General features: G+C 51.9%; 1 protein-coding gene across 4 annotated transcripts in view; it reads left to right on the forward strand.

Moving 5' to 3' along the window:
* Positions 1–21,037, forward strand: part of STIM1 (stromal interaction molecule 1) — a 142,801-nt gene that overhangs the window by 84,140 nt on the left and 37,624 nt on the right. For 2 of the 4 annotated variants that reach the window (XM_088453870.1, XM_088453872.1), the window contains exons 7-11: positions 13,950–14,127; positions 16,154–16,321; positions 16,409–16,509; positions 18,253–18,488; positions 18,787–18,867. In XM_088453870.1, coding sequence (XP_088309996.1) covers positions 13,950–14,127; positions 16,154–16,321; positions 16,409–16,509; positions 18,253–18,488; positions 18,787–18,867 — 764 coding nt within the window. The remainder of the gene's footprint in view (positions 1–13,949; positions 14,128–16,153; positions 16,322–16,408; positions 16,510–18,252; positions 18,489–18,786; positions 18,868–21,037) is intronic. The other 2 variants (XM_088453871.1, XM_088453873.1) reach the window with 1 other exon arrangement.

A 21,037-nucleotide genomic window follows, 5' to 3' on the forward strand; every position in this document is an offset into this window, starting at 1 on the left:
CGTTATGGGAGACCTGCGTCTGTGGCTGCGTTATGGGGAGACCTGCGTCTGTGGCTGCGTTATGGGGAGACCTGCGTCTGTGGCTGCGTTATGGGGAGACCTGCGTCTGTGGCTGCGTTATGGGGAGACCTGCGTCTGTGGCTGCGTTATGGGGAGACCTGCGTCTGTGGCTGCGTTATGGGGAGACCTGCGGCTGCGTTATGGGTGACCTACAGAAACAGAAGTTGTAGTTTCCAGCTATATCGAGGTGCTGCGGCCAGCAGCTGCACGCAGGGTATATGTTGTGCCGTCACTATCAGTCCCCAAGACCCCCTTCATTCCAGGCACTTTTTTTTTTAGGTCTGAAAAAAAAAATTTGTTGTAAAAATTCCATCTATCCTTTGAGCTGGCGAATCTCTCACAGTTGCCTATGTCCTTAATATTAGTACATGGAGATCATATCGTCACTGAGACGTCTAATAACCCATCTGTAACCCACTCCATGAGCACGCACAGAGCATCCACCCTGGCCTCCTGGGGACAGATCCTCGTGTATTGGGTAAGGGGGCCTCCTCCCTCCAGCACTGTGTGCCTGCATGTCCCCACTGTGCTTCATTCCCGCACTATCCTCCCAATGTAATCAATAATAGAAGCCCTTTGCCTGTAACAAGGTGCTGCAGCAGCTACACACTGATCAGTATATGTTGGAGGGGGCTGGCAGGCAGCAGGTCTGCGTTTTGGTCTCTTATGTACTATACTTGAGCCGCTGTAAGAGGGTGACTGTGACGGTGCGTTCTGGGTTTGGTTCCCCCTTCCCATGTGATCCCGTCATTTCCGCTGTCTAGAGCCCACGTGATCCTGAGACATGAAACCCCCTGAACCCAGGTGCACGTTATTCTGTATTGGGAAATGCCACACGTGGCCTAGCAGCCGTGGCATGGAATACTAAGTGGGTGCATTTAATCCATTGTGCCGTAGAGCTGTTCAGGCAGCCAGCACGTGTCACCTGCCCCTTCCCTCTATACCAGGGGTCTTCAAACTTGGCCCTCCAGCTGCTGTGGAACTACACATCCCAGCATGCACTGCCACCTTTTTGATATAACAGCATGCTAAAACTATGTGCAGTGCATGCTGGGATGTGTAGTTCCACAGCATCTGGAGGGCCAAGTTTGAAGACCCCTGCTCTATACTATCTACGTACATATGGGCCAGAGAGGCCTCTGCTCTAAATATATCCCTATATTATTATTATTATCCTTTATTTATATGGCGCCACAAGGGTTCCGCAGCGCATTACATAGTACAGAAACATAGTACATAAACAGTTGAACAGAACAAGAAAACAGTGTCATACAGTTTAAGACACTACAAGAGAAGTACATGGTATATAAACACTGCTGCAACAGAAGCAGGATGGCAAACGTCACGGGTTAGGTGCTTTTGAGTATAGAGCAGATAGTATAAGTAAAGAAAGGATAAGCACAAGAGGATAGAGGGCCCTGCTCGTGAGAGCTTACATTCTAAAGGGGATGGGCAAACAGACAGGGGTGACACAGATGGGGGGGACAGTGAGCATGGGACAGAGGGTAAGGATGACAGATGGGTGGATTCCTATTTTACAGTATGTGTGGAAGTCATTTGAATTAAGATTTACGCCACTGACATTCTACTTTAAGAGGCAGTTTTTGTAGGTGTCTGGGGAAAGCCATGGCTGTTATATCAGTGTATGTGACAGTATATGTAGGTGTCTGTGGAAAGCCATGGCTGTTATATCAGTGTATGTGACAGTATATGTAGGTGTCTGTGGAAAGCCATGGCTGTTATATCAGTGTATGTGACAGTATATGTAGGTGTCTGTGGAAAGCCATGGCTGTTATATCAGTGTATGTGACAGTATATGTAGGTGTCTGTGGAAAGCCATGGCTGTTATATCAGTGTATGTGACAGTATATGTAGGTGTCTGTGGAAAGCCATGGCTGTTATATCAGTGTATGTGACAGTATATGTAGGTGTCTGTGGAAAGCCATGGCTGTTATATCAGTGTATGTGACAGTATATGTAGGTTGTGGAAAGCCATGGCTGTTATATCAGTGTATGTGACAGTATATGTAGGTGTATGGGGAAAGCCATGGCTGTTATATCAGTGTATGTGACAGTATATGTAGGTGTCTGTGGAAAGCCATGGCTGTTATATCAGTGTATGTGACAGTATATGTAGGTGTCTGTGGAAAGCCATGGCTGTTATATCAGTGTATGTGACAGTATATGTAGGTGTCTGTGGAAAGCCATGGCTGTTATATCAGTGTATGTGACAGTATATGTAGGTGTCTGGGGAAAGCCATGGCTGTTATATCAGTCTATGTGACAGTATATGTAGGTGTCTGTGGAAAGCCATGGCTGTTATATCAGTGTATGTGACAGTATATGTAGGTGTATGGGGAAAGCCATGGCTGTTATATCAGTGTATGTGACAGTATATGTAGGTGTCTGTGGAAAGCCATGGCTGTTATATCAGTGTATGTGACAGTATATGTAGGTGTTATATGTAGGTGTCTGTGGAAAGCCATGGCTGTTATATCAGTGTATGTGACAGTATATGTAGGTGTATGGGGAAAGCCATGGCTGTTATATCAGTGTTTCTACTTCAGGGTCCATAGGGGGTCCACAGGGTTGACCTTGGGGTATAGGTTGGGAACCAAATCCGGGCACCGCGCAGTTAAAGCTTTTAGCTCCCAGGATGCACTTGGGTCCACTCTCCCTATAACCCCACCCCCAAGCCAGAGGCACCTCAGTTTAAGTTGGTGCCCGGCCGGAATCGGGTCACCGTTTAGTGCAGTGGGGAGCTGATTAGCAGCCCCTAAGCTTTATTTTTTCTAAAGGACAGAGTTTTTTATTTTTCCTTTGGATTCTTCAGAGCGGCAGCGTCAGACTGTCCATAGGACGTCTAAGCTGCCGCTCCGTCACCCCGCTGGCGCTGAGACGCCAGTACAGATCTGGGGATCTCAGCGGGACCCCAGAGTCTGTACTAGCCGGACTCTGCGGGCGCCCAGGACTGCTGCCGGATCCACGGGGAGCAGGTAAGGCGCGGGTCACCGCTTGCGGTGATCCGCGCATTTGAAATGCAGTCCTGTGCCTCCGGTCTCTGGGGACAGACCGGAGGCGCCGGCAGTGGCGGCGGGCCCCCCATACCCCGTGTGTCCACTAGACCACCAGGGACTTAGTGTTCGGTGCAGGGAGCCGGTGTCCCGGGGGTTAATAGCCGGCCAGGGGAGACAGCCTTCCCTGTTACAGAGGCTCCTCCCCTCAGCTCAGCGCGCCTTTCAGTATCCATAGTCTGGCGTCGCTGAGCTGCTTCCTCCGCGGGCCACGCTTCCTATGAGGTCTCCAGCGGCCATTTTATCTCTGTGGTGCAGCAGAAATCTCTCAGGATGGCAGTGAGTCCAGTCCCCCTGCGTACCTCACCATCAGGTCAGTGTACACAGCGCTGTAGCCTTCCCAGACACTGAATCTGGGCAGTTGAATGCAGTGTAATAGTGCAGTATATTATATGACATGTTTATGTATATATGTATATATCTGCATTGTATGTGACTTATGCTAGTGCTGACTGTACTTTATTCTCTCACCTGTCAGTGTATATCTATCCCTTTTCTTTATCTGCCCTAATACAACTGTACTTGGGGTGGTTCTGAGACCTCACATTTATATACTTGTTAATATTTGTGAGGTTTGTCACATACTGTTGCGTGCTGCACGTTGCCATATTTTGAGTGGAACTGTGTGTTGCATACGCTGAAAATGGGTCCCTGCAGCTAATTTTTAGTTTCAGTCAGGACCAGTATAGCGCTGCTTGATCACAAGGCTTGGTCAGATATGTCTGACCAGGAGATAGAGCGTTATACTGCACCCATTTTTACTATCCTGCAAGCCATGTGCTGCAGGTGTTAGTGCGGAGGATTTAACTCTTAAAGGGTTCTGTATGTGGCGTCATCGGGTGCCGGCCCCTTTCACGACCCCCTTGGGCGGTTTGTTTTCTCGGGATCCTCTTAATTGCGGATCGCCGGGCGGGCCCCAGTGTTGTACCTCACTTGGGGTTACTTCACCATACTGCCCTTTTCATCTCAGGGTATCTCGCAGTTTCTTGCACTCTTCGCCTGTGACACAGACTACCGCTCCCTGCAGGGGTTTTTCGAGTATATGATTTCCCCTGGTGCCACAATAGTCTGTCATGCCCCTTGCAGGGATTACCACAACAGCCACCCTGGGTGGATGTCGTTTTCTACGAAACGCTAATTGGCGTGGTGGACGCCCTGTGGTTACTTCCCACTTGGCTCTACCGGGAACTGGATACTGTTGTGGGCTCTTTCCCTCTTACACGGGGGGAAGCCTATCTCAAGTATTATTATCCCTGTTTTAGGGCTGGTAGCAGGTCCATTCTGCACCTGTATCATACACCCTCAGTATTACGTGCCTTCTGGGTCCCTGTTGCTGACTAGCGGGTGGATCGCATAGCGGGACTCTGGCTGTTGCCAGATATGAGGTATTACAACAGTGTTTGGTCTCCTGTCCCAAATTCCCTGAGGGTCATCATGAGCCCCTCCTGGGGTGGATGGGCGTGTTACTCGTCGGATTACAGACGTTACTACGCCTCCCATTCCTGCGTGGTCGGATTCTTCTGATCAGTAGGTGGTAACTCTGCCTGAAATCAGTATACTCGCTTTCAGGGGTTGTTACCCATCCTACCATGGCTATAGCATGGGTGGTTAATACTCTTGCATACTGAGCTGATGCATTTGTAATGTTTTTTCCCCTCCAACACGTCTGGGGTTCAAATGTATTTGGTTGCTCACGTAATATATGCAGTTGTCATAGGTGGACATGCCTATATTGGATACCAGCTCCTAATTTTCAGAGTTCCGGCTGCGACGGTATCCTCCGTAATACCCTATGGCTGCGCTCTGGGAATGCAGAGGTGCAGATACCATCTATAGGGTATATCTTGTTGGGTCCTGACCTTGACAGTGGCAGTACAAATTTCCCGCCGTCAGCTATGCTCACTACGGGGCCTCAGACTATTAAGTCTTTTTGTCCTCTGGGTCAGCCTAAAGGTCTGTTTCTTCATAGACTGTCGGCCTTTACAAGGGCCGACATATCCAGTTCCGAGCAGACCTGGACTGCCAGCCGATCCTGCTTCTGAACCTACGGATATATCGTCAGCCTGACGAGACAGGCCTACCACTGGGAGATGGCGATTTCTCAGTTTGCCCGGTACTAGTGTCTAGTTGCCGCGGCTACGTGGGTAGGAGGGTACGCACTCTCTTTGCTCAGGCGGCCTATTTCCATGTGATGGTACGCAGGCCCTTATTCGGAACAGGGCCTTACAAATCCAGAAAGCTATACAGTTGTTGCGGTAAGCGGAGCTAATTGGGCCATCCCCACTTTCTCAGCGAGGGACTGGTTGTTCTGCTTTCTTTCTGGTGCGGTGGCTGAATGGTCCTCTTTGGCCTATTCTCTGTCTCAATTCCCCGAACCAGTTCCTAAAGCTACCTGGGCTCAGGAAGCAATCCCTATGCTCCATCATACTATGTTTGGAACCTGGGGACTTTATGGTATCACTGGATATACAGGACGCGTGCCTGGGGTACTTACAGAGACCTTACCTCAGCATGGACTGAGGTTTGCTGTATCACAGCACTTACGATTTTTCGGGCTCTGCCTGTTGGGACTGCTCTCAGCCCCACAGGGGTTTACCAGCGTTTTGGATTTTCTGACAGTTCTTCTGTTCAGTATATCCCAATGCTCCTGTACCTGGATGGCCTCCTGCTCTTAGCAGGATCACCGGGGTACTTTACAGCCGGGTCTGACTGACTGACAGGGGGGTTGACTGCAGACGTTTAATCAATGGGGAAAAAGTCCTCCCTGCATCCCTCTCTGGGTATTCTTCACCTAGGAGCCCTGCTGGATTCTCAGAATCTGAGAATTCTTCTGGCATAAGACGGCATCTCCACTCTTCCATTAGGAGTACATGGATGTCTGCGCAGTCGACATATGTCTTTACACTCTGGGATGCATGGTCCACTATTCAGTGTCTGCCTTTGGAAGGGTGGAATGGGCTTAGTTCCATTCCAGGCCTTTCCATAATTGGCTTATCTCCAGATGGAACAAGTTATTTCTGTCTGATCACTGTTCAAACGATGATGCTCTCCCCGGAGGCAAGTCGGTCCCTTTTCGGGTGACTATGGCCATCTCGTCCAGGGTATTCTTTGCTAAGGACAGTGTCTGGTTCGCATCCATTTCAGTGCAGTTGGATGTCTGTCGATTCCACCCTGTCAATTAACTGGTTGGAACTTTAGCCTGTCTTGGGCCTTCACTCTGGCATAACCCTTGTTTCCCGGTGAACCTGAAAAAGTTCAGTCCGACAGGGTCAGAACAGTGGCTTCCTTTTTAGCAATACTGTTCGTTGGGTGGCAATGTCAGGTATGTCATACATTCGGACATTGTCTGAGGGTCTCCTCCCGACCATCTCGACAGTGTTCATTTCAGGTGCTCTCCATTGGTAAGCGGGAGTCCTCAGCCGTCACGACGTGCATCCAGGGGACTAGTCTCTTCCCCAAGAGAGGTTTCATCTCCTGGTGAGCAGGGGGGGGGGGTCCTCCTGAGGTGACCCTCATGGCCTTCTGACTCTATCACACTATGGTGTTACAGTCCAACTCTGGGGATTCTGAAGCAACCTTCAGTGACTCTTTGTCGGTGAAGTAGTTCTTCCAATTTGCGTACCTGTGTTCTCCGGTCTCCATTCTTCCTCGAGGGAAGTGTTTCAATCGAGACGGAGATGCTTTCCTGCTGGTGGCTCCTGATTGCCCCAGATGTCAGGGGTACTTGGTTTTTCGGAGTCTCTCCATCGATACTCCATTCCTGATGCTTCACTGCCCAGACCTGTTGTCTCAGGGTCCTGGGGTTTGTCTTGGACCTGGGTCGTTTGTCTTTGACTGCGTCCCTACAGTGGTCTTACGGCTTCCCTGGCTTTGTCATCGTTGGAATGATTAGAGCACATGGATCAGTTTTTGCTGGGACCTACCACAAACTGTGGCAGCCATAATTCTTATGGTATTATACCTGTCGATATGATCCTCTGGTGTCCAGGATTTCCAGATATTCTGGCATTCCTTCCGGCTGGCTTGGGTTTCACCCTCGGCCTGGCCTTCCTGACAGTGCGGATCTCTACACTGTCAGTATGATTAAGATATGGAATTGCTCCGCTCTGGTATCCAGTTCATCCTTTGGAGTGTTTTCTGGATTATGCCTCCATTTGTCCTCCCTAGGGACTCCTTGGGAGTTAGTAGTGGTTCTTCGTTGACTCCGGGGAAAGTTAATGGAACCGCTGGTTGTGATTGCCATTACATGGTCTATTGCTTTGGCTTTCTCTCTTTCTCTCAGGGAGTTTATATCACCCAGGTGAGTGTCGGAATTGGGAGCCTTCTCATGTGGCTCCCTCTTCTGGAGGGCATCTTGTCAGGGTGTGAGTTGCTCTCACCCTGTGTTTCTTCTTAGTGATTTTTAGGTTCCATATTATTCTGGAACTTATGGTGAGGCCATTCAGTCCCCGGTCTTATCGGCTGGTGTGGCCTCATTGACTGTGGTCCGGCCTCTGTGGATTTATGTGATCCGTTCAAGTTCCTGACGGAAATCGGACTCCTTATTGGTGGTCTGAGATTTCTGGTTTTAACAGGAAAGGATGGCCGGCCTATGGCCAAATGTTGGCTGGACGGCCTCGTATGTCTTCTTCAGGGGCCTACCCATGGGTAGGCCTTTCTGTTGTTGATGCTTGTTTTTTCTCGGGCCATGTAACCCTCGTGGGTGGCTCGCTGTGGCGCCTTGGCTGTTTTGCCTTGCTAGATGGCCACGTGGTCTTCTGCCCACACCTTTTTAAGGTTCTAGGCATTGGTTTCCTTTGCCTCTCCGGATGCTTCCTTTTTGGCGGCGGATTCTCCTCTCAGCACAGGAGCGTCCCCTCCCTTGGTTGAACTGCTTTGGGACATCCCCAAGGTAAACCCTGTGGACCCCCTATGGACCCTGAAGTAGAAAACAAGAGATATGGTAAGAACTTACTTTTGTTATCTCTGTTTCTACGAAGTCCATAGGGTCCACAGGGCGCCCGCCCTGACGCACCTGGCTTCAAATGGGCTGTGTGGCTGGTCACCGGTTTTCCGTCTCCCATTTCTGTGAGTATGGTTATCGAGTGTTCCAGTTTTCTCTCTCTTTTTTTCTCCTCCTCCGGCCTTTGGCTACTTACAAACTGAGGTGCCTCTGGCTTGGGGGTGGGGTTATAGGGAGAGTGGACCCAAGTGCATCCTGGGAGCTAAATGCTTTAACTGCGTGGTGCCCGGATTTGGTTCCCAACCTATACCCCAAGGTCAACCCTGTGGACCCTATGGACTTCGTAGAAACAGAGATAACAAAGGTAAGTTCTTACCATATCTCTTGTTATGTGACAGTATATGTAGGTGTCTGTGGAAAGCCATGGCTGTTATATCAGTGTATGTGACAGTATATGTAGGTGTCTGTGGAAAGCCATGGCTGTTATATCAGTGTATGTGACAGTATATGTAGGTGTCTGTGGAAAGCCATGGCTGTTATATCAGTGTATGTGACAGTATATGTAGGTGTCTGTGGAAAGCCATGGCTGTTATATCAGTGTATGTGACAGTATATGTAGGTGTCTGTGGAAAGCCATGGCTGTTATATTAGTGTATGTGACAGTATATGTAGGTGTTATATGTAGGTGTCTGTGGAAAGCCATGGCTGTTATATCAGTGTATGTGACAGTATATGTAGGTGTCTGGGGAAAGCCATGGCTGTTATATCAGTGTATGTGACAGTATATGTAGGTGTCTGTGGAAAGCCATGGCTGTTATATCAGTGTATGTGACAGTATATGTAGGTGTCTGTGGAAAGCCATGGCTGTTATATCAGTGTATGTGACAGTATATGTAGGTGTCTGTGGAAAGCCATGGCTGTTATATCAGTGTATGTGACAGTATATGTAGGTGTCTGGGGGAAGCCATGGCTGTTATATCAGTGTATGTGACAGTATATGTAGGTGTCTGTGGAAAGCCATGGCTGTTATATCAGTGTATGTGACAGTATATGTAGGTGTCTGGGGAAAGCCATGGCTGTTATATCAGTGTATGTGACAGTATATGTAGGTGTCTGTGGAAAGCCATGGCTGTTATATCAGTGTATGTGACAGTATATGTAGGTGTCTGTGGAAAGCCATGGCTGTTATATCAGTGTATGTGACAGTATATGTAGGTGTCTGGGGAAAGCCATGGCTGTTATATCAGTGTATGTGACAGTATATGTAGGTGTCTGTGGAAAGCCATGGCTGTTATATCAGTGTATGTGACAGTATATGTAGGTGTCTGGGGAAAGCCATGGCTGTTATATCAGTGTATGTGACAGTATATGTAGGTATATCAGTGTATGTGACAGTATATGTAGGTGTCTGTGGAAAGCCATGGCTGTTATATCAGTGTATGTGACAGTATTTGTATATAAGTACAGTCGGACACCCTGATGACTGATGTGGCTCGGGGAGGATGAATATGAGGTCACGTAAGGGGTATACAGAATTGGTGGCTGATATTGTGTATATTGTACATCTATCTATAGAAGATGGCGGTATGGCGAGTGAACTCTGCTGTGTTTATGCCATAAATCAGACGTCGCTCTGCCTGAGCAGACTCCGTGCACTGGACTGAAGAACTATCTAATGTAAACACAGGACGGACGCCGAGTGTCACCGGAGCGTTTCCTTATTGTCCCCTCATCTGATATTTGTTGGTCTTTCTATAATTAGACGGGGAGGGTACGGCCCAGTACGGCGCTATGCACCCTGGGCTTCCGCTGTAGAGTGTGAGCTGTTAAGGCTATTGCTGTAATGTTAGGCCTTCTATGTAGGCTTAGAAGAATAGTGTTCTGCTGCCTTATGTAAACACGTCGCTATGAAATGATCACTCACGTTTAGCCATTGCAGAACCACGCGTTTCATTTTCAGAATGAATGTAGTTTGGGTAAAGTAGAGCAGATAGTTATGTAGTGTGTAATAGTGCAGGCATAGGGCCTCATTCACCGTTTCCTATGAAGTTCCACCTTTTTGCGCAACAGCAAGGATCTGCCTGAACATTTATATTGATTAAATGGTAAACTTGCACCTGGATTATGGAGGCCGAGATACACCCCCTAACGTGTGCCTATAAATCTGGCAATAGGTTATGTACAGCCTTACTGTGAAACACATGAATGCCCAGACCTGTCGCTTAGCCTAAAGGGCTACATGCGCAACTGAAGTATGGGTGCAGGTAATGTGTAGTGTGACGAAATGTATGCCGTGTCCAAGTGCCCTCATAGGCACTGATACAGGAGTCCCACAGCACTTGCAGTCCTGGAGATCCGAGTAGTACAACATGCAGTTTTCCTGTACTAATGGACAGTCGCAGGGCGGCGCCTGTCCCGTTGGACAGTCGCAGGGCGGCGCCTGTCCCGTTGGACAGTCGCAGGGCGGCGCCTGTCCCGTTGGACAGTCGCAGGGCGGCGCCTGTCCCGTTGGACAGTCGCAGGGCGGCGCCTGTCCCGTTGGACAGTCGCAGGGCGGCGCCTGTCCCGTTGGACAGTCGCAGGGCGGCGCCTGTCCCGTTGGACAGTCGCAGGGCGGCGCCTGTCCCGTTGGACAGTCGCAGGGCGGCGCCTGTCCCGTTGGACAGTCGCAGGGCGGCGCCTGTCCCGTTGGACAGTCGCAGGGCGATGTGAAGAGGCTGTAGATTTATCGCAGGGTAAATTCACCCATGGCCCTTTTGTAGTGAACAAAGTATGTGATAGTTATTGGTTACAGAAGAGGACACCACATAGATCTCTAGCTGGCCATGTCCTGAGCTCGGGATGGGAAGAGGGTATCACTGTGTAATCGGTTACTTAGTAATGGTTCAGCATCATTGATCACCCACTACTTACACAAGCGCTACATTAATTCTGATCACCAATCCCATATTGATTTACTGTGTCATTTATTGACATTATGTAGCGATATTTTTGTATAGATTTGGATCTTTGTCGGGTTTGTGGGTGCTTGATTTGTACACATCGGGCAATGTAGTAAGGGTTATAGTTACTAAAGTGAAAGTTTTTAGAATTGGAGATGTTGCCCATAGCAACCAATCTCATTTTAGATATTATTTTCTAGAAGGTGCTAGAGAAATGAGAAGTAGAATCCGAGTGGTTGCCGCGGGCAACATCTCCACTTCTAAAAACCGTCACTTTTGTAAATATACACCTAAAAAGGAACTACAAATGTGTCCTCGTACCCCTAGGCTCAATAAGCCATGTAACGCGAGATGCCTGGCGCATGTAGGCTGCACCGATCTGTACAGCGGCTTTCCCCCCAAAATACAGCTTAGTCTCAATCCGAAGTGACAAACCGCGTCACCATACTGCACCGATCTATATTATAAGCAACACTTTTATATCTGTGTGAAACTGAGTCTGTATACGCAGCACAACGGTACGTGGCGTGGAAAAAAAAAAACGCGGCCGCTGTATCGTATCACTCCGTATACAGATTCAGACTCCGTAGCGCACAGATATACACATGCCCCATATCAAAGTAATCAGTGAAGTCTCACCGCGTACCAGCGTATCGCATTGCGACTAAGGTGTTCGGTGCAAGCCACATCGCATGGGACCTCACGCTCTAAAAGGGCGTTTTTGAGCCACTGTAGAAGTAATGTATGAGGACACGTCTGTAAATTGGTTTCTTAGCAGGAACAGCATGAAGCTATAGGCTCTGCGGCCTGGGGGCTCTGCGGCCTGGGGGCTCTGCGGCCTGGGGGCTCTGCGGCCTGGGGGCTCTGCGGCCTGGGGGCTCTGCGGCCTGGGGGCTCTGCGGCCTGGGGGCTCTGCGGCCTGGGGGCTCTGTGGACTCTGCGGCCTGGGGGCTGCGGCCTGGGGACTCTGCGGCCTGGGGACTCTGCGGCCTGGGGACTCTGCGGCCTGGGGGCTCTGCGGCCTGGGGGCTCTGCGGCCTGGGGGCTCTGCGGCCTGGGGGCTCTGCGGCCTGGGGGCTCTGCGGCCTGGGGGCTCTGCGGCCTGGGGGCTCTGCGGCCTGGGGGCTCTGCGGCCTGGGGGCTCTGCGGCCTGGGGACTCTGTGGCCTGGGGGCTCTGTGGACTCTGCGGCCTGGGGGCTCTGCGGCCTGGGGGCTCTGTGGACTCTGTGGCCTGGGGACTCTGTGGACTCTGCGGCCTGTGGGCTCTGCGGCCTGGGGGCTCTGCGGCCTGGGGGCTCTGCGGCCTGTGGGCTCTGCGGCCTGGGGGCTCTGCGGCCTGGGGGCTTTGCGGCCTGGGGGCTCTGTGGACTCTGCGGCCTGGGGGCTCTGTGGACTCTGCGGCCTGGGGGCTCTGTGGACTCTGCGGCCTGGGGGCTCTGTGGACTCTGCGGCCTGGGGGCTCTGCGGCCTGGGGGCTCTGCGGCCTGGGGGCTCTGGGGACTCTGCGGCCTGGGGACTCTGCGGCCTGGAGATCTTTTGGCTATGAATTAGGAGGTGCCAGGTGATGGTGGATTAGGCAAGGTTAGCCTGATCGTAAATCTAGGTCTGTCACTCAGGGAGAATAGGAGGGGCTCTTGCTACACTCTTCGGGTTGAACACTAATTGCTCTTATATTTAATGAAGTTAATTCTGTTTCTGGACATTTTGCCTGTAATCCAGTAACCAATAGAGTGCCTGCCTTGTCACTTGTCACGGAGCCTCTGCAGGTGTCCTCTCCATGTTTTGGCAGCTTTTGGTGATAGGCCGGAGCTAAGGGGGTCCTGAGAGAGGCTCATTTGCCGTCGGGCTGCGGTCGGTGTTAGTAGGGAAGGCGGAATGTGACTCTAGTTGCGCAGTATTCTCCCTGGTGCGTTCTCTCCGGGCTGAGCCTACACTTGTTACTTTGCCTCGGATGGAAAATTATCAACTACCCACATAGCAACCTCATCAGGCCACTGAGTTTGAAGAGAGGAAGGAATCTAAATGAAGCAGATTATTGCGTAAGTAGGTTATAGCAAATAGCGATCAACAAAATGAGTCCTATGGGAGTTACGCATCTCTCAGATTTCTGTCCTTGAGATCTGTCCCAGATATGTGTGAGGAATGCTGACTATCCCAGCGGATGATATAGTAACTATCTGCCATACTGTGCATGTCACCACAGCGCCTCCTAGAGGACAAAGAACCAGTTGCTGGTAATGAGCCATCTATCAGTGTGTGCAGTAATATGGCAAGGAGCTGCAGATGCACCCAGTATAGGGGGTTATCAGCGTGTGATAAGCTGTGATCTGTCAGTGTGTGTGGTCAGGAGTAATATGGCAGGGTGCTGCAGGCACACCCAGTATAAGGGGTTATCAGCGTGTGATAAGCTGTGATCTGTCAGTGTGTGTGGTCAGGAGTATATGGCAGGGAGCTGCAGGCACACCAAGTATAGGGGGTTATCAGCGTGTGATAAGCTGTGATCTGTCAGTGTGTGTGGTCAGGAGTAATATATGAGAGGGAGCTGCAGGCACACCCAGTATAGGGGGTTATCAGCGTGTGTGGTCAGGAGTAATATGGCAGGGAGCTGCAGGCACACCCAGTATAGGGGTTATCAGCGTGTGATAAGCTGTGATCTGTCAGTGTGTGTGGTCAGGAGTAATATGGCAGGGAGTTGCAGGCACACCCAGTATAAGGGGAAATCAGCGTGTGATAAGCTATGCATACAGTACCTATCTTGTGTGCTGCAATCGATGGACAGTGAATGAAGCTGAAGCCAGCAGACTCTGCTCACCTACGCAGCGATCTCATGTATATTAACGCTCTCTGCGACACTGTTGGGATGTGTACCACTTATGCTGTGTTCCCCTGTATATGCATGAGACCTGATTTTGTCCCGGCTTGTGTTCCAGACTACAGAAGGCCCAGGAGGAACACCGCACGGTGGAGGTGGAGAAGGTCCACCTGGAGAAGAAACTGCAAAATGAAATTAGTTTGGCCAAGCATGAGGCCCAGCGGCTCCGGGAGCTCCGAGAGGGGACAGAGAACGAGCTGAGCAGACAGAAATATGCAGAGCAGGAGCTGGAGCAGGTGAGACCACGGAGGATAGCCACAGATCCTCTCACAGCGTGCCCTAAACAATGACTGCCCCCTTGTAGCCTGCTGCTGTACACCGAATTCCCCTTCATGTTCTACCCCCTATGCCTGTGAGTGCCCCCTTGTGGCCTGCTGCTGTACACCTAATTCCCCTTCATGTTCTGCCCCCTTTGCCTGTGAGTACCCCCTTGTGGCCTGCTGCTGTACATCTAATTTCCCTTCATGTTCTGCCCCCTATGCCTGTGAGTGCCCCCTTGTGGCCTGCTGCTGTACATCTAATTCCCCTTCATGTTCTGCCCCCTATGCCTGTGACTGCCCCCTTGTGGCCTGCTGCTGTACCCCTAATTCCCCTTCATGTTCTGCCCCCTATGCCTGTGAGTGCCCCTTTGTGGCCTGCTGCTGTACACCTAATTCCCCTTCATGTTCTGCCCCCTATGCCTGTGACTGCCCCCTTGTGGCCTGCTGCTGTACACCTAATTCTTCTTCATGTTCTGCCCCCTATGCCTGTGACTGCCCCCTTGTGGCCTGCTGCTGTACACCTAATTCTCCTTCATTTTCTGGCACTATATTGGGTTTTAGTAAACAGAGAAATATACATTTTCACATTCTGCAATAGTTTTTTTGTATGTAAAGTAAATGCAGAATAGAGCTGTACAGTTACAGAACCTGAGATTACCGTAGGTGCAATCTGCTTATCTCGCTGACTTTTACCTACAAGTCCAAAGCTGGTGGTGAATTTGAAAGATTAATTTTAATGTGGCAGGGTCAGAATATAGTATAGGCTGCGGTGCGGGGTAGGCTGGGGTGCGGGGTAGGCTGGGGTGCCGGGTGCGGTGGGTAGGGTGGGGTGCAGGATAGGATAGGGGTGCACTGTGAGGAAATGATCCCCAATGCCCGGTGCTAGGAATAAGTTGCACAGGACTCTTCTGGACCCCAGGGGCACAATCAGGAAATGCAGATATGCTCTGGTTATGTCGCTCAGTGCGGCTCTTAGTACTGGTCAGTCTGAGAATAACAGCTCTGTCCTGGCAGTGAAGCCAAGTCGCAGTATTTGGTCAGACGGAAGTCCGAAGAGGTAGAGGACAGGTCGGTATAGTATGAGCGTATGCAATCGCAGAATGAACCCTGGAAGCATTCATTCCATAGGCATCGTCCAACCAGGATCTCTGGAGCCGCCTCCTCTCCTGTCTTCTACATCCCAGCGGGACGCACAGTATTTTTGGGGAACCGACCTCCAATATTAGTCCATTTTACTCTACGGCCACCTGAGTCTCCAAGTCACCTAACTGGATCAGCAGCGGGGAGCGGGAGCGGGTATCCTCCAGATTTAAGATGCAGGACTCAATTCCCCACAATATTCCTCCACCTTGTTTAAGTCATGTGGTAGAAACTAATTTTTCACATAATACCACAGCCTACAAAATTTATTGTAGCGTGACACCCAAATAAGTAGCCGTGGTCACATCAACCATGGGTGAAGTAGATTTCCCGGGAAGTCCCGGGGTGGCACCTCTCAGGGAGGCAGAGGCAATCCGGATACGGGGAATACAAGCTCGTGTGCTAGACACAAAATGGTGCAGACTGATAATCACAGCATGAGCTACGAAGGTACGTGAGGAGGTGGTCTGCACAGTAGGTGCTAGGGGTAACTTGGCACAGTTAGATGGTTCATGCAGGCTTAGAGATTATTGGAGGTGGTCTCTGGCCAGGCTTGTGGCACAAAGCCCCTCCGGCTATTTGGGTACGTTACAGAGGCTGAGATCGGCCCTCCCTGAAATGAGTCGGGACCCCGCACAAGACCTAGTTTGATGCGTGTCAGATGAACTTAACAGCACAAAGCAAATGAAATATCTCGTTATTGTCCACAGAACATTATAGCGCAAGGAAATAAGATAAAATGTGCTCCTAATGGAGTCGCCTGTTGTATCCGTCATCCCCTATGTGGCCGTCTGCCCTTCTCCAGTCCGCCCCCTTGTGGCCCAGTGTTCTGCCACTGACTGACCGTGGCTCTCCGTTACAGGTGCGCATGGCTCTGAAGAACGCGGAGAAGGAGCTGGAGTCTCACAGTAGCTGGTCGGCACCAGAGGCTCTGCAGAAGTGGCTGCAGCTGACGCACGAGGTGGAGGTCCAGTACTACAATATCAAGAAGCAGAATGCGGAGAAGCAGCTCCTGCTGGCCAAGGAAGGGGTGAGGAGCGGTCACAGACCCTGCGTGTGATTAGCAGCCCTCCCGGGGCCTGGCGTCCTCGTAGCTTACTGTTGTGGTACATTGCAGGCAGAGAAGATAAAGAAGAAGAGGAACACGTTGTTTGGAACATTTCATGTGGCTCACAGCTCCTCGCTGGATGACGTGGATCATAAAATCCTCTCAGCCAAGTAAGTTCCCAACGTCCGAGACTTGGTGCTGGTGTGTCTGGGGCCGCCGTCCCTGGGTGGGTGCTGGTGTGTCTGGGGCCGCCGTCCCTGGGTGGGTGCTGGTGTGTCTGGGGCCGCCGTCCCTGGGTGGGTGCTGGTGTGTCTGGGGCCCCCGTCCCTGGGTGGGTGCTGGTGTGTCTGGGGCCCCCGTCCCTGGGTGGGTGCTGGTGTGTCTGGGGCCCCCGTCCCTGGGTGGGTGCTGGTGTGTCTGGGGCCCCCGTCCCTGGGTGGGTGCTGGTGTGTCTGGGGCCCCCGTCCCTGGGTGGGTGCTGGTGTGTCTGGGGCCCCCGTCCCTGGGTGGGTGCTGGTGTGTCTGGGGCCCCCGTCCCTGGGTGGGTGCTGGTGTGTCTGGGGCCCCCGTCCCTGGGTGGGTGCTGGTGTGTCTGGGGCCCCCGTCCCTGGGTGGGTGCTGGTGTGTCTGGGGCCCCCGTCCCTGGGTGGGTGCTGGTGTGTCTGGGGCCCCCGTCCCTGGGTGGGTGCTGGTGTGTCTGGGGCCCCCGTCCCTGGGTGGGTGCTGGTGTGTCTGGGGCCCCCGTCCCTGGGTGGGTGCTGGTGTGTCTGGGGCCCCCGTCCCTGGGTGGGTGCTGGTGTGTCTGGGGCCCCCGTCCCTGGGTGGGTGCTGGTGTGTCTGGGGCCCCCGTCCCTGGGTGGGTGCTGGTGTGTCTGGGGCCCCCGTCCCTGGGTGGGTGCTGGTGTGTCTGGGGCCCCCGTCCCTGGGTGGGTGCTGGTGTGTCTGGGGCCCCCGTCCCTGGGTGGGTGCTGGTGTGTCTGGGGCCCCCGTCCCTGGGTGGGTGCTGGTGTGTCTGGGGCCCCCGTCCCTGGGTGGGTGCTGGTGTGTCTGGGGCCCCCGTCCCTGGGTGGGTGCTGGTGTGTCTGGGGCCCCCGTCCCTGGGTGGGTGCTGGTGTGTCTGGGGCCCCCGTCCCTGGGTGGGTGCTGGTGTGTCTGGGGCCCCCGTCCCTGGGTGGGTGCTGGTGTGTCTGGGGCCCCCGTCCCTGGGTGGGTGCTGGTGTGTCTGGGGCCCCCGTCCCTGGGTGGGTGCTGGTGTGTCTGGGGCCCCCGTCCCTGGGTGGGTGCTGGTGTGTCTGGGGCCCCCGTCCCTGGGTGGGTGCTGGTGTGTCTGGGGCCCCCGTCCCTGGGTGGGTGCTGGTGTGTCTGGGGCCCCCGTCCCTGGGTGGGTGCTGGTGTGTCTGGGGCCCCCGTCCCTGGGTGGGTGCTGGTGTGTCTGGGGCCCCCGTCCCTGGGTGGGTGCTGGTGTGTCTGGGGCCCCCGTCCCTGGGTGGGTGCTGGTGTGTCTGGGGCCCCCGTCCCTGGGTGGGTGCTGGTGTGTCTGGGGCCCCCGTCCCTGGGTGGGTGCTGGTGTGTCTGGGGCCCCCGTCCCTGGGTGGGTGCTGGTGTGTCTGGGGCCCCCGTCCCTGGGTGGGTGCTGGTGTGTCTGGGGCCCCCGTCCCTGGGTGGGTGCTGGTGTTGGTGAAGGGCGCCGTCCCTGGGTGGGTGCTGGTGTTGGTGAAGGGCGCCTTGCAGTGGACGAGATTCTGTCCATAGACCCGTGTCCACCAGACAGACACCGCACAGCTACTCAGTCACAGCACAGGGTCTGTATGGTTTGTGTAAGGTTACAGGCCTCACCCTAGTGTCCCGTTCCCTGTGGTATGACAACCCATGATGTGCGCTGCTAATGATCTGCTCTTGTGCCCCACATCTAGGCAAGCACTGGGTGAAGTCACAGCGGCTTTACGGGAACGCCTGCATCGATGGCACCAGATTGAGATGCTCTGCGGCTTCCAGATCGTTAACAATCCTGGCCTCCATGTCCTGATTACATCCCTGAATATAGACCCCAGTCTGATGGGGGGAGCCCGGCCTGCACCCACTCACTTCATCATGTCGGATGACCTGGACGACCTGGATGAAGAGATCGTCTCCCCGGTCAGCATGCAGTGTAAGTGGGTGGTATGGGGCGTGCTGTGCCTTACTGTAACATGGGTGTGTCACTGGTGGTATCACTGCATTCATGTAATACAGAGAGTGCTGGAATCACATTGCTAATCTCTCAGTAACTTCATGGGCATGTTAGTGAATTGCCGCGATAGTAAATCTAGTTCTATGTAATATAAGTTCCTGGGAGTAATTGAGAGCAGTTACTGTCCCGATAACCCGTCATTGTCGCGATAACCCGTCATTGTCACTACACATGAAACATTTCTTTCCCTCGCTCTTCCTCCCATTGGTTGAGACAGACGCTGCCTGGCTCATGGGACATACGTACAGTGACCGCCCGGCTGCCTGTTTGGAGGACGCCGCTCTCTGGAAACTTCCGGGTTTGAAAACGTTTTCATTACAAAAATCTTCCAAATCTGTCACTTTCCTGTTTTGTGGGAATAATCAGTCACTTTCCTGCTCAGAATGTGCACTCAGGTGTCTAACCTCTGCCGCGCTGCCCAGCATAGGGGAATAAGTCTCTGTCCCTCTTCTCATGCTCTCACAGTACTCTGTACTCCTCTCCTGTGTGACAGGTGTAACTTACAGGTATCTAACCTCTGCCACGCTGCCCAGCGTAGGGGAATAAGTCTCTGTCCCTCTTCTCATGCTCTCACAGTACTCTGTCCTCCTCTCCTGTGTGACAGGTGTAATTTACAGGTATCTAACCTCTGCCACGTTGCCCAGCGTAGGGGAATAAGTCTCTGTCCCTCTTCTCATGCTCTCACAGTACTCTGTCCTCCTCTCCTGTGTGACAGGTGTAGCTTACAGGTATCTAACCTCTGCCACGCTGCCCAGCATAGGGGAATAAGTCTCTGTCCCTCTTCTCATGCTCTCACAGTACTCTGTCCTCCTCTCCTGTGTGACAGGTGTAGCTTACAGGTATCTAACCTCTGCCACGCTGTCCAGCGTAGGGGAATAAGTCTCTGTCCCTCTTCTCATGCTCTCACAGTACTCTGTCCTCCTCTCCTGTGTGACAGGTGTAACTTACAGGTATCTAACCTCTGCCACGCTGCCCAGCGTAGGGGAATAAGTCTCTGTCCCTCTTCTCATGCTCTCACAGTACTCTGTACTCCACTCCTGTGTAACTTACGGACCCTTCTGATGACAGTAAATTTAGCTTATTGAACCTGCACAGAGGTCACCAGCATCGGAGACACAATATCCAGATGTGTCCTCATACACCTGGCTTTATGTGCATCGCAGACGCAGCAAAACACCGCTGAGTGTACTAAAGATGTCAGGCTGCAACTGTTAACCACATGTCAGAGTTTTCGCCGTAAGGCTCCGGAAAAGTATGGCGCTCGTCACCGCAATTCTCCCTAGTCAATTATATATCGCCTAGACACGTTTTCGCGTCCTCTGTAAACAGATTCAGACTCTGGGCCGGATTCAATTAGAGGAGCAAAGTGCCGTTTGGAGATAAATTTTCCGCGGATTCGGACTTTCCGCCTGTTTTTCAAATTATCTCCATATTCAATTCCAGGACGATTTTGCCTAAGTGGGAAGTCAATGCATTGTAATAGGCGGGAAAGGATCTCCTGTAAATAACAGGTGAATAAAAGTGCAAAACGTTGGGGAACGCCTCAGAACCCTTGGGAAAGCCCCCAAGGACAAATCGGCAAAACAAATTACCTCAGAAGACCCCAAAAAAGTACTTTTGTCTTTGGGGCAGAAAAGTGGGGGTACAACTATAAGAGCTAGTGAAATAGACCCCTAGGGGTGCTGTAAGGAGGGGCCAGGTGATTTTGGGATTGCAGGTGCATGTATGAGGGTGGTTTTTCACATTTTTTAAAAGTTCACTTTAGAGACATAGAAATATACTAACACCCATTTTCAAGTACCCTAACTTTGACAGGACTACTGATTTTCACCAAGAAATACAGCTTTACGCCATTCTTCACCACTTGTGCAAAGACGCTAATAAAAAGCTATTTAAACTACCCCAAACACTCTTATTAAGGCTATTAGTACACATCTACATTCATTCCCATCTTTTTTGGGGGTACAGACTGATTTCCCCAATTCTGACACTACTTTCCGCCTGGTCCGCATTCGCCGCTCTCCATTTTCGCCTGTTTTAGGAATTGAATATTTGCCTCTGAAACAGGCAAAAGAGACGGAAAGTCGCACAGACGAAACTTTTCCGACTTTTTGCCTCTAATTGAATACGGGCCTCAGTCGCGCACAGATGTACAAATGTCGCACATGGCATTGATCGGTGCAGCCTAGCGGAGTCGTTTTGTCTCCCAGTTCTTTTAGTTATGTGAATAAGATGCAGACTGAGAGCGACACTAGGATTGGCTGAGCCGTCTGGGACCTGGCGCAACTAGAGCCACCGTGTATGAGGACACATCTGTACTGCACATGGATCATACATACATACATACATACATACATACATACATACATAGTCAGATGCATAAATATTGGGACATTGACAGAATTGTCATATTTTGGCCTCTATTCACCACCACAATGGCTTTGAAATGAAACAAACAAGATGTGCTT

Source organism: Taudactylus pleione, unplaced genomic scaffold (assembly GCF_031769625.1).
Source record: "Taudactylus pleione unplaced genomic scaffold, aTauple2 ptg000597l, whole genome shotgun sequence".
Classification (NCBI taxonomy): domain Eukaryota; kingdom Metazoa; phylum Chordata; class Amphibia; order Anura; family Myobatrachidae; genus Taudactylus; species Taudactylus pleione.